Genomic DNA, 14,214 nt, shown 5'->3' with positions numbered 1-14,214 from the left:
ATCCACAAAAAAGACCCCAGGAAGTGGTTCCTGCCAGAGGTGGTGGGACACAAAGGTCGTGCTATCGGGATGGAGTAGCCATGGCGCATTGCTACGGCTCTAGGACCAAGGTCTGCAACCCCACCCACAAAGGAGCTAGCCATCGTCGCCCACGTTGGCGAGGAGGTGGAGAAACTAACCATGCAGGACCAAAAGGATGCGGAACAGGGGGCGTTGGAGGGAGCTAATAGCTCCAAGCCCCCTACGGCCCCGCCAAACATCTGTAGCGACCCCAAGCTCTCCAAGAACATGCAAGTTCTGCACGGCCAGAACAAGGCCGACAACACATCCTCTCCTATAAAGGACTGGAGGAGGCTGCCCAGGAAAGGGGAGGAGATCAAGAACGGCGAGCCTGTCGGCCTGGAGTGCAGCAACAAAGGCGACCGCAAGGAGCTGCTCAAGAACAAGGCTCAGACCATAGCTCCGGTCCCTGGCACGGGATCGGTGTTGGGTAAACGTGGTGGCATCAAAGATGGAGACCAGGTGGGGACCGTGGGGGTTATCACCTACACCAAGAAGAAGAGAGGAGGTGAGATCGTTTCCACAGTCACGGCAAAGGAGGATGATCAAGGGACAGAGGATGGTAAGGAAGCAACCAGCCCGGGGGCTGCTGGTCAACTGACAGGCGCAAACACCTGTTAGAAGCCATGAGTCTTCTAAGCTGGAACCCCCGGGGTATGGGTCTGCCCCGAACGGTTCAAGAACTGGTGCAACTTGTTCGCACATACAGACCCAAGATTGTGTTCATCAGCGAGACAAGACGTACAACGTGAGATGAAAATAAAAGATATTAGATGGAGGCTTGGCCTCAAATACTGCAGAACGCAGAATGGCACCGGAAAAGGCGCTGGCATTGCATTGTACTGGGATGAAAATGTTGAAATAAAAGTCTTGTCTGAGGGTCCGAGGTATTTCGATGTGTTAATTAGAGAAGGCCCCAATGGCCAATGGTGGCGGGGCACTTTTGTGTATGGTGAGCCTAAGGCCTCAGAAAGGCACCATATGTGGAGAACCCTGAGGAGAATCGCGCCCAATGCATCTGAGCCTTGGGTAATGATAGGTGACTTCAACGAGACTATGTGGCAACACGAGCATTTCTCGGAAACTAAGAGGTGAGAGAAAAGGATGGTTGAGTTCAGAAAGACACTTTCCTTCTGCAACCTTCATGATTTGGGTTGATGCGGTCCCTTGTGGACCTTCGATAATAAGCAGAAGGAGAGACGGAATGTCAGGGCACGCCTTGACAGGGCTGTGGCGTCTGATAGTTGGAGGAGCATGTTCCCTGATGCCAAAGTAACAAACATTGTCTCTACTCGTTCAGACCACCTGCCGATTTTGCTGGAGATTGAAAAGCATCCAAAATCCAACAGGCAGCCTGAATTGCCTAGGTACGAGCGCATGTGGGAGCGCGAGCCATCCCTGCCTGCAGCCATTGAAGGGGCCTGGACGGGCAGCCCACCTTGCTCTTCATTAGGTGATCTCATGTCCAAGTTAAAGAATACACGTAGCCACCTCAAAGAGTGGAGCGAGCAAAACTTTGGTAACGTAGCAAAGAGCATAAAAAAGTTAAGCAAGAAAATAAGCTCCCTGTGGAAAAGGCCAATCTCTGAAGCGCGGGAATTTGCTGTCAGAGTTTGCAGCAAAGAGTTAGAGGAATTATTGCATAGAGAGGAGATGATGTGGAGGCAGCGCTCGAGAATCAATTGGATAAACGAAGGAGACAGGAACACAAAATACTTCCACAAGAAGGCGTCATGGAGACAGATGAAGAACAGGATTAAAAGAATCAGAGGGGCAAACGGAAATTGGACAGATGACCCAGCAGCTATCGAAGACCTAGCTACAGAGTTCTTCAAGAAGTTGCACACCAAAGACAAAGAGGTTGCCCCAGACGATTTGATAAACCTACTCCACACCCCCATATCGAAAGAGATGAATGCTGGTCTTTGCAAAGAGTTTTCAGATGAAGAAATTGGCGATGCTCTTTTCCAAATCGGGCCGCTGAAGGCCCCTAGACCAGACGGCATGCCTCGGCTTTTTTTCCAAAGGAATTGGGCCATTGTGAAAGAAGAGGTGGTTGCAGCGGTTACAAAATTCTTCCAGGAAGGGGTCATGCCTGAAGGTGTAAACGACACTGTCATTGTGTTAATCCCAAAGGATAAAGACCTGGAAAGCTTCACTGACTTCAGGACGCCCTCTGCTTGATGGCATCATTTCGGAGACCCAGAGCGCGTTTGTCCCCGGGAGATTGATCACAGATAATGCAGTCATCGCCTTCGAAAGTTTCCACAAAATCCAAAGGAGCAACAATGAAAACAACAATCATTGTGCTTTCAAACTCGACCTCTCTAAGGCCTATGACCGTGTGGATTGGTGCTTTCTGGAAAGGGCTCTACTAAAGTTGGGTTTCTGTGACAAGTGGACCAACTGGGTGATGACCTGCGTTCGATCGGTCCGTTTTTCTATTAGAATCAATGGTCGCACTCTCGACCCCTTCTGCCCCACTAGAGGATTAAGACAGGGTGACCCTCTTAGCCCTTACTTGTTCCTGTTTGTGGGAGAAGCTCTCTCCAGCATACTCAAGAGAGAAACCGATGGTGGAAGAATCACTCCCCTCAAGGTCGCCAGGAATGCTCCTGGCGTCTCGAACCTGCTTTTTGCGGATGATAGCCTCCTCTTCTTCAAAGCTACCACAGAGGAGGCACGGGTTGTTGGCAGCTATCTGAAACTTTTTCAACTCGTTAGCCCGAGCAAGTGCTCGCTGATGTTCAGCACAACTTGCCCATCCGCAACACAGATCGAGATCAAATCAATCCTTAACGTGGTGTCTTCCACCTTTGAGGAGAAATACTTGGGTCTGCCCACTCCTGAGGGACGTATGAAAGGTGACCATTTTCAGCCCATTATGAAGAGGTTCTCTAAACGTCTCACCAGCTGGGCGGAGAAATTTTCCTCCCATGGAGCCAAGGACACTCTTATAAAATCGGTGGCTCAAGCTCTCCCTGGGTACGCAATGGGGGTTTATAAGATGACTTTGGGCTTCTGCGAACAATATGAGAGGCTCATCTGGGACTTCTGGTGGGGAGACGAACAGGATCACCGCAAGGTTCATTGGATGGCGTGGGAGAACATGATAAAACCAAAAAAGCAAGGGAGGTAGTGGGTTCAGAGACATACATCTCTTCAACCAAGCTCTTTTGGCTAGACAGGCATGGCGTTTGATCCAGAAACCGACCAGCCTATGTGCAAGGGTTTTAAAAGCCAAGTACTTCCCCTATGGTGACATACTGGACACAGTGTTCACCTCGGATCCCTCCCCGGCGTGGCAAGGAATAGAGTTTGGCTTGGAGCTGCTGAAGAAAGGAATCATCAAACGTATTGGCAATGGAAGAGGAACACAATTCGTGAGAGACCAATGGATCCCAAGGAATGAGGGCCTAAAGATCACACACATCAAGAAGAACTCAAGACGCAGATGGGTGAACCAACTTTTTCTCCCTGGAACCAAAACCTGGAATGTGGAACTCCTTCGTAAATTGTTTCAGGAGCATGATGTTGAAGCCATCATGGCCATCAACGTCCCTGAGCAAGACACAGAGGACAGAGTGGCATGGCACTATGAAACTAACGGTAACTTCTCGGTTAAAAGTGCATATCGCCTCGCTCTCTCGATGAAACATCAAAAGAGAGACCTGGGAAGTTGCAGCAGTAGCCCAGATGGAAATAGGTCGATTTGGAACCTGATTTGGAAATCTAATGTTCCCCCAAAAATTCGCATCTTTGGTTGGAGGGTGGCCACTGACTCCCTGGCCACTAAGAGAAATAAAAGAAGAAGATCTCTTGAGCTCAATGATCAGTGTATCATCTGTGGAAATGGGGAAGATGATGCCCATCATGCTGTCGTTGCCTGCACCAAAGCGGTGGCTCTTCGTCAGGCTATGCGCAAATTTTGGGCCCTTCCTGTTGAATCCAAGTTCAGAGATTCAGGGACTGATTGGCTTCAAAACCTACTCGCCCAGGCTGACGAGGGGATGCGGCCTAGGATCCTTTTGCTCCTATGGCGCGCTTGGCACCTTCACAATGATGTCATTCACCAAGACGGGAAAGCACGGATCGATGAATCTGTGGTTTTTCTCCAGTCCTATCTGGTCGACAACCACTTGCATGTGCCTTCCATGCAGGACCTGAGAGGCAAGGAGATTGTTCAAGCCCCTGTCAGCAGGGACTCCACGGCGCCCAACTCTCCAGATCCAACCTGGTCTCCTCCCCCGAAGGGTTGAGTGAAGGTGAACACTGACGGTTCTTTCTCCGACCGCGATCGTTCTGGAGGGGCGGGCATCATCATGCGAGACCACCTGGGCAAAAGTTTGTCGACTTCTTGTGTGGCCCTGATGCATTGCGAGGATGCAGAGGAGGTGGAGGCTAAAGCTGCGCTAGAAGGTATTAAGATTGCAACCAATCTGGGGTATACAAAAATTATCCTGGAACTTGACTGCTCGGCTGCAGCAAAGGCTCCGACGGCGATGGCGGCGACGGCGACATGGACTACACGGTGTTCTACCGCCATTTGGGCATGTAGAGCGCCGTGTTTTAATATTTACAGTTGTATTCCCCTAGCCGAATTTGAAATATAGTCGAATTCGGTCTCTATGTATGAACTTCGCCCTCTATATAGTAAATATCATTAAATTTAGTCTAAATTCGCCCGTTTTAAGCCGTAGTTTGTCAAGTTTCCGTTTTTCAAATTTAGATCGCCGTCTTCGCCTGAGCACGCGGCTGGGAAACTACTCCTCCCCACGCCAAATTTACGTCCAATCCGGACGTAAATTTCCCCGGATTTCGGCGTGGGGAGGGCAAACGAGTGGAGATGCTCTTATGCAACACACCGCAATTATATCGATGAATAATTACTTTTTCTGTTTTCACCATGTAGATTTTCTTTTCCCGTACAACGCACGGACACCTTAACTAGTCCTCAATAATCCTTAAAAACACTCTAGTACCAAATAAAGTCTAAATGGGGATGAAGATAAAAAAGGTTGGGGGAGCAGACAAATTACCATCCTTACCTCTCACGTCTAGCTGCTGCGAAGGAAAAGAAGAGAGAGAAGGCCCTAAACAGGCCGGCTCACTCACACGGACGTACCGGCAGAATGGTTGCTAGGGTTAGCGAGAACACGCCGCATAGGGCGACATATATTAGTCGATTTGGACAAAACTGGCTATGCTTAGCAAAGAAATTCACAAAATGAACTCAGCTCGAAACCACTTCACCAGATAGCCTTTCTGGAAAGGGGCGCCGTGCTGGATTGCTGGATACTATAACGGAGCTTAGTCAACGGCGCCATGTTAACGCAGTTGATTTTCCACATCGCTGGCCCCGGACCAACTTTTTTTAAGTGTAAAACACAATATATTAAGCAAGCAAATCGTCTTATTAAAAACCGGACCCCCGGCAACCTATTTGCACGCATGACGTCTTGCCTCCGGGCGCCGTGCATGTACGGTGCTTTTTTTTAGCAGTCCTGTACGGTGCCTGGGTCTGGCGCCATACCCCTTCGTCCATTTCAACGTCTAGGCCCGACCGGACGCAAGCTCACTTCTAGCCCTTGTCGACGCCTCCTCCGATACTCGCCGCCTCCCGCCCGCGCCAACCGACCTCGCCTTTCGCCTTTCTCCGTCTCGTCCGCCGTCGTCTATCTTCGCCAGAGACGCCGGGATCTCCGTCCCCCCCACCGTCCCGGTGCTCGGTGCCGCCTCCATGGAGGTCGGCGGCGCGAGCTCCCCTCCGCGTTGTAGGCTGCAGCCGGCCTCCCTCCGGCGTACGTCTGGCGTCCCTATGGAGTCCTCTTCTACAAGGTAAAGTGCATCATCACTCCTCCATCTGGTTATGTTAGGTTAATTTTGCAGATTATGTAGATTAATTTTGATTTGAGATGGCAGTAGTGTTGTTAGAATTTCGATTTAAGATGCCTAAAGATTGTCCTCCATCTGCATCTAACTAGAACCACGATTGGGTTCATAGAGAAACTAACACCACCATTGAGTACATCTCAGTAACTGGAACTCCTCATTTTGGCATTCCTTTAGTCCATGATTAATATGAAAATGTTGCAAAACGTAAACTCGAACTGGTCCCTTACAACGAATTCCACCAAGACATTTCTTCCTAGCTGTGCAATTGGGCCAGAACACTAGAAGCAAAAAAAAAAAAAGTCTCACATAAAAACCACCGACCAAAAGAACTTACACTACAGAATTTGCATTACAGTATGAACTATATATGGCATTACTGTGTGAAGTACTGCTCTATTTCTAGCAAACTGAAATCCGAGAAAGTCAGTATTATAGTTCGTAGTGACTACTAAATGCCATGACTAATTTTTGGGCTTATTTTGTAGGTATTCTCTCATCGATTACTCGTACGATGAACTCCACCGTGCGCGGTTTATGGAGGAGAAAGGAAGGGTTGTTGACCAGCTCCACCTGAGGTCTGGTGGGGTTAATGACAAGATGAAGTATGACGAGCGATACACGAAGCATAATCGGCAGACTGGGCTTCTACCTTTCATCACGCTCGTGTCTCGTTGGACGCAGAAGATAAACCCTTGTTTAATCATGACACTCGTTGACCGATGGCATCCTGAGACACATTCTTTTCACTTACATTGTGGGGAGATGACCGTGACTTTACAGGATGTTTCTATGATCCTTGCACTTCCTATCAAGGGTGAACCCGTTTGCTCCATCACTGATACTGAGAGATGGCGTACCACTATGGAGGGCCTCATAGGGAAGGAACCGGGTGTGCCAAAGATGTCCGCCGGTGCAACTTATTCCTGGATTGCTCAAAATTTCGGCTAGTGCCTGGATGGATATGATGAAGATAGTGAAGTGGTGCAGCAGTATGCCCGGACATATTGTTGGTATGTAATCAGCCGGGTTCTTTTTTCTGACGCCACTGGTGATCGCGCTTTCTTTATGTGGCTTCAGTTGTTTGTTGGTTGGAAGCATGGACTCATTTGGGTACAACTGCATTTGCACCGTCAGGTAACCACTCAATATTTTCACAAAATTGAAGTTTTCTCGAGTTGGAGGTACTTACATATTGTTCCTTGTGTGTGCAGCTAGACGAGGCGTGTCATAGGGGAACAGATCCAAAGGACCGGGGCAAGCCAAAGGAAGCTAATATCTGTGGTCTGATGATCCTCTTGTTGGTATGGTGCTGGGAGCGCTTGCCAGTTGGGCAGCCAACATCTTTGGGTCACGACACGTGGGATGCAAGATGATCAGTATATGCCTACATGGGCGTGGCATTGGGACAAGGTTGAAGGTTTCTTGGGTATTGCTAGCGTACAGTTGACGTGGGCGTAGTAGCTTCCTTGTGACGGTAAAGCACTCGTCCGTTGGGAACCCCAAGAGCAAGGTATGATGTGTACAGCAGCAAGTTTTCCCTCAGTAAGAAACCAAGGTTTATCGAACCAGTAGGAGCCAAGAAGCACGTTGAAGGTTGATGGCGGCGAGATGTAGTGCGGCGCAACACCAGGGATTCTGGCGCCAACGTGGAACCTGCACAACACAACCAAAGTACTTTGCCCCACGAAACAGTGAGGTTGTCAATCTCACCGGCTTGCTGTAACAAAGGATTAGATGTATAGTGTGGATGATGATTGTTTGCAGAGAACAGTAGAACAAGTATTGCAGTAGATTGTATTCGATTAAAAGAATGGACCGGGGTCCACAGTTCACTAGAGGTGTCTCTCCCATAAGATAAATAGCATGTTGGGTGAACAAATTACAGTTGGGCAATTGACAAATAGAGAGGGCATGACAATGCACATACATGACATGATGAGTATTGTGAGATTTAATTGGGCATTACAACAAAGTACATAGACCGCTATCCAGCATGCATCTATGCCTAAAAAGTCCACTTTCAGGTTATCATCCGAACCCCTTCCAGTATTAAGTTGCAAACAACATACAATTGCATTAAGTATGGTGCGTAATGTAATCAATAACTACATCCTCGGACATAGCATCAATGTTTTATCCCTAGTGGCAACAGGACATCCACAACCTTAGAACTTTCTGTCACTGTCCCATATTTAATGGAGGCATGAACCCACTATCGAGCATAAATACTCCCTCTTGGAGTTAAGAGTAAAAACTTGGCCAGAGCCTCTACTAATAACGGAGAGCATGCAAGATCATAAACAACACATAGGTAATAGATTGATAATCAACATAACATAGTATTCTCTATCCATCGGATCCCAACAAACACAACATATAGCATTACAGATAGATGATCTTGATCATGTTAGGCAGCTCACAAGATCCGACAATGAAGCACATAAGGAGAAGACGACCATCTAGCTACTGCTATGGACCCATAGTCCAGGGGTGAACTACTCACTCATCACTCCGGAGGCGACCATGGCGGTGAAGAGTCCTCCGGGAGATGATTCCCCTCTCCGGCAAGGTGCCGGAGGCGATCTCCTGAATCCCCCGAGATGGAATTGGCGGCGGCGGCGTCTCTGGAAGGTTTTCCGTATCGTGGCTCTCGGTACTGGGGGTTTCGCGACGAAGACTATATGTAGGCGGAAGGGCAGGTCAGGGGGCCACACGAGGGGCCCACACACTAGGTCGGCGCGGCCAGGGCTTGGGCCGCGCCGCCCTGTGGTGTGGCCACCTCGTGGCCCCACTTCGTCTCCTCTTCGGTCTTCTGGAAGCTTCGTGGAAAAATAGGCCCCTGGGCGTTGATTTCGTCCAATTCCGAGAATATTTCCTTACTAGGATTTCTGAAACCAAAAACAGCAGAAAACCGCAACTGGCTCTTCGGCATCTCGTTAATAGGTTAGTGCCGGAAAATGCATAAATATGACATAAAGTATGCATAAAACATGTAGATATCATCAATAATGTGGCATGGAACATAAGAAATTATCGATACGTCGGAGACGTATCAGGTATTTCGAAGACACACTACTTGCACTATGTCAACAAACTCGATGTTATGCTCCCGGAGCATGTAAGCTCATTTGCTTATTGTCCTAGCCGTATTTCGATGTTCCAAAAATATTACTAACCATATAGTTAATTGTTTTTTGCACAGGTGACTTGGGAGCCATATGGAACAACGGGTAATATTGGTCGCTAGATCACATTCGGTTTGAACCCAAAGTGCCTAGACGAATCATATCTTTGGAGGTTGCGCAGCATGTTGATTTGTTGCTACGCCATGGAGTGGCATCTACCACACCGAGTTATGACACAGTTTGGCTTATATCAGGAGACCCCGCAAAAGTTCAAAGACACTTCTTTCCATCTTCACGGGTAATTACTTATGAAAAACCTTGAAGTTATTTTGATTGTTTCATTGTACTGACAAAGATTACATTCTATGTGCAGCATTGACAAAATCAAGAAGAAGGGCATAAAGAATTGGAGCAAGAACATAAAGTACACATCAAGAGGACATATTGCTCGTACACAACTAAACCCGTCGGCATCTCAAAGCGAGGACATATTGCTTGAACCCAATCCGGGTTTCGACGAGATGGCCAATTTGGAGTACAACAAGCTCATTAGGATTGGAAGACGCACACAATTAGCCCGGATTGTGCACTTTGCGGTATGTTTTCTCCTCTCTTTGTGTTCCATCTTTGAGTCTAGATTTAAGTACTTCCACCCTTCCACCACCACATAGCCTAGGATCTGAAACTGAAGAAGAAACTCAATAGTTGTCCGTATTTATTTCCATCTAGAGAAACGGGTAAAGGAAGCCAAATGACCATGTTTGGTACTCCCTCCGTTTCTATATATAAGCCATATAGTTTTTTGAGAAAAAATCCAGAATATAAGGTTTATTGCATTGCCCTATTTGTATGGACAATATTTTTAGAGATTTGATTAGGTTTACTTATCTTATGCAAAGTCCTCTATTAGCTCACGGCAATTACCTAGGGTTAATCCTAGCCAAACATGGTGTAATTTTTCCTAAATATGCATTCCTTAATTTCCGTGCCAAAAAATATATGGCTTATATTTAGGACTGGAGGGAGTATTAAATAGCTTGCACAATTCCCCGCGCTCTGATATTTTAAACTTCATTTTCTCCTTCATGCAAGTGTTTACAACTTTTTTTTATTACTTTTAATTAATGACAACGTTTCTCTATAACCTTAGACTGCCAGCCTCTTTTTTACTACCCAACATCACAATAGTAGGATAAAAACCCATGGCAGCTACGTTTGGTTAAGTAGGGACCGAGGAATCATAGTAAATCAGGGATGATGCCTCACCTTTGTTTGAACAATGGCAAAGACAGAGAAGGAGAAGGACCAAGACAAATGGGAGCTGCACCAGGCAGGATCAACAATCGGGACCAGGAGGATGGTGGCAAACGAGTAGACGAGTGGGTTGCCGTTGACAGAGAGGACACCCACCAAAATTAGTTTTTTTTCCTAGGTGAGATCACACAGACACTGTTTGCTGCTGATTCATATGAAATTAACAAGGAAATAAAAGCCTTTTTTTAAATGAAAAAAATAAACGAGGGAAGAAGAAGTCGCACTACATGATTTCAGAAAAACCAGCTGCAACCTACGCGAGGCTGCAACCAACCAGAACATGATAATCCATCCGCGGGAACTTTACTGTACGAGGAAGAAACAAGAGGTTTTGATATCTGTCTTCCTCAGCTTCAACTGAACTTGCAAGTTCTCATATATTCAGGCAATGTGAGCTATCAAGTTTTCAACAAAAATATACTCACAAACTAACTCTGTCAAAAAGAAAGCAGGTCGATGGCTGTAGTGGATTGCATAAAGTCAATAAGTATGGCATAAAAGTACGTATCATCATTTCTCAAAATAAAATAAAATGAAGCACCAGAGAACGAACGTGGTTATTACTCAAGGTTCAAGACAGGTCTCATATAATGGTTGGCAACTTGTTGCTTGAGTGCGTTGCTGTAAGAACCCTTGAGCCAGACTTCTGTGAGACAGCGTAGATTATCTAGGCCAGAAAGCTCTAAAGATGATCCGCCGTAGCAGTGGATTATCAGATGCTCAACAAAATCCATCATCGGCCCTCCCAAAGTTAGCTTCAACTTGGAGATGCAATCAATCCTGAGGGCAAAGAAGCTGGAGTAGTAGCGTTGATAGTCATCGTCTCTACCAAGAAAAAGCACACCATCTTGAATCGGCTTTACCAGCAGACGGTGTAAGATATGTGGACGGGACAATTCGTCAAGGACATCTAGGTCCTCTTGTGTAGCGATCTGAAGCTCCAACTTTTCGAGCTTGTCAAGTTGTTTGATCCAAAGTGACAGTTTATGTACAGGCCCGTACAACTTAAGGCTCTTTAGCGTCTTGGGTGGCTGGGAGATGTCATCTAAGCAATAAAGGTGATCCTGCTTATCCTCCCTCAGTTCGAATCTCACCGACAAAGACTCCAGATGGCCGTGACCTGAGATGGCACCACAAAATTTGTGCCAGTTTCCCCTATTTATGCCACACACTGCGAGCTTACGCAGTTGGGTAAGCTTCTTGAGTTCCTTGAGAAAGGCCTCCCCGCTTGAACAACCTCCCACATTGATAACACCAAGAGTATGTAAGGCAGTCAGCTTACCAATCTCAACAGCAACTGGCACTTTAACACCGCCCTTCCGGATGCTAACAACGAGTTGACGTCTACGGATCTTCGACAACCAGGATCCCAAAGTACGTCGCATACTCCATGTAAACAGTGTTGATATCTGGTCATCGTTGGCTGCAGGAAGGGTTGCAACAACCGTGTCATCACTTTCTTGTGGTATTGATATCCGGTCCTTGTCGGCTGCAGGAAGGGTTGCAACAACCGTGTCATCCTTGTCTTCTTCCAGTGTAGTTGATGCCATGTCATCCTCTGCTGCGACGACTGTGCCATCACCATCTTCTAAAGGTGTTGATGTGCATTTCTCTCCTGCTGGTAGGGTTGTGATCCAATACTCATTCTCATATAATGGTATAGTGTTACCAGCACGAATGTATTGCAACTTCTGTAGCTTGAAGATGGCTGGTGGCAACATGACTACGGATGTGTGTCTCACGTCCAGAGTCTGTAGCTGCCTCAGGAAACCCAATGAGTCAGGAAGGAGACTGATCTCTCTGCAACCCCGTAGGGAGAGGAACTTGAGGCGAGGCAATAACTTCCCGATATGTTCTATGTCAAAATTTGATACACCTGATGTGTCCTCCAGATCAAGCACCCGAAGCATTCTCATATTATTGCAACTTGAAGAAGAGATGAAAAATGACCTCCACTCCCCGAACACTGTCAAAGATCGTACTCGGGACAACTCCATGCTTTGAAATACATTCTCATCTCTATCCCAGCAACTCCTTATGGTGAGGTGTTGTCCTGTGCGTTGTGAGTTGGGGCTGCAACGCCCTTCAAGTGCAAACACAAGGTTATCTTCCATTGGCCTCGACATAATGTATTCACGGAAGAAGCCATTCACTTGGCATATCTTTTTTGTTTTTCGCGTAAATTCCCACCTCTTTGAAGCAGTAATTAATGTGTATAGATGCTTTATGCCCAGCTCCTGGATTATGCTCAGCTTAGCAAGCTCAGTGAATAGCATTTCCCCTTTCTCCTCTGCGGTACAACCTGCAGATGTGTCCCTTGAGTAACCCTCAGCGATCCACCGCCTCAACAAACGCCTCTGCCTAATGTTTTGGTTTGCAGGGAATACTGACAGATAGAAGATACATGGCTTGACTGTATCTGAGCAGGCATCAAAGTAGGACCGCATCCAACAAAATAGACCCGACAAACCATGGAATCTTATGTCCATCTGCAACATGCCCATAAAGTCATCTCTCAAACAATCCAACAAACTTGCGGATGATGGGTTGAGATCTTCTTCGCCTATAGCATCACTTGTGGATGATTTGGGATCTTCTTCGCCTGTAGCATCTTTCACTTCGTATGAGTATTTCTCGATGGCAACAATTACTTCGGGAAGCCCTCCACACTTGGTCATTATAAGTTTCAAAACCTTCTTTTCATGGGTAGTCATTTCTGGGCGGTGCGAATGCATCTACAATTTAGAAAACCATATCAATTAAATTAGTAGAGATGCAAAACTAACTTAAGTGCTAATACTATTTTAGAATTTGATTGAATCCATCATCAATATATGTAAAGCATGGGTAACACATCTAAATGTAATTATTGTAAGGTAAAGAAAATTAACTTCTATGTTATGAAGCCAAACTCTCAATTCAAATCAAATTCATATCTCGAAGGTAAATTGCATTGAGAAATGTACTCCCTAATGCCCAAAATATAAGGTCTATTTTGATTCACTAAGGCAAGGTTTTGATTAAATATTACTCAAATAATATGTAGTTTATGTAACATATAACTGATGTCATCAAACTGGAACTTTGTACTCCATCCTAAATTTGATCATAACTCTTACAAATTAAACAAAACATGAGTTATAAACCACAAAAAGTATACCATTGGATTCATAGTTGAAATATTTTTCCAATGTTACAATATTCGTCAAAGTTTCGCCCCAAAAAATAAAATTACTTATATTAAAGTATGGAAGAAGTATAAAATTGAACATATGAGTAACTAAGATGGACCTATTTGAGGAGATCAGGAAGGCTTGACTGGCTTCAAAATGTCTGTTTGGACCTTACAAAAAGTTCTTTATTTGTGTGGGCTGATATCATTTGTGGTACAAACCTTTTACTAGTATTCATCCTAAATGTCACTACAATTTCAAATAGAACACTCATTAGTAGGTACGTTTGGTAACAAAAAATGATGCATTTTTGTACACACATGAACCAATGTAGATCAACACATGTCTTAGCAACACATGTATATTTGTCTTGTTTTTCTCATCGTTAAGGGATTTATTTACATGTATTATTAAGGATAACGATGTAATTTATTGTTTTGTTATCTTCGTCTTATCAGGATTATACATATTAATATGCTTAACCGAAACGATATTAGCTAAATTTATTGATATAGAGGTAGGCAATTATTTACCATGTTGAATAGACCTAGAGATGCATCATATTCTAGACCTTTGACATTGAACGATCGATTTCCCTTGTCTACACAATGTGCTTCTACGGATGATTCATTTGTAATCACAATGAT

General features: G+C 45.6%; 1 protein-coding gene across 1 annotated transcript; it reads right to left on the bottom strand.

The window, feature by feature from the left end:
• Positions 1-10,954: 10,954 nt before the first annotated feature.
• On the bottom strand, positions 10,955-13,122 carry LOC127343935 (disease resistance protein PIK6-NP). The gene has a single exon (XM_051370157.2). The coding sequence runs from the start codon at positions 13,106-13,108 to the stop codon at positions 10,955-10,957; it is 2,154 nt and encodes a 717-aa protein (XP_051226117.2). The 5' UTR covers positions 13,109-13,122.
• Between the last annotated feature and the right edge of the window lie 1,092 nt (positions 13,123-14,214).

The sequence above is a fragment of the Lolium perenne genome, chromosome 6 (assembly GCF_019359855.2).
Source record: "Lolium perenne isolate Kyuss_39 chromosome 6, Kyuss_2.0, whole genome shotgun sequence".
NCBI lineage: Eukaryota > Viridiplantae > Streptophyta > Magnoliopsida > Poales > Poaceae > Lolium > Lolium perenne.
The sequence above is the reverse complement of the archived record's forward strand: the minus strand, read 5'-3'. Positions and strand labels throughout refer to the sequence as shown.

Bases quoted from the DNA above. Each gene is read 5' to 3' on its own strand.
- LOC127343935 (XM_051370157.2), bottom strand. From the start codon at position 13,108: ATGACTACCCATGAAAAGAAGGTTTTGAAACTTATAATGACCAAGTGT.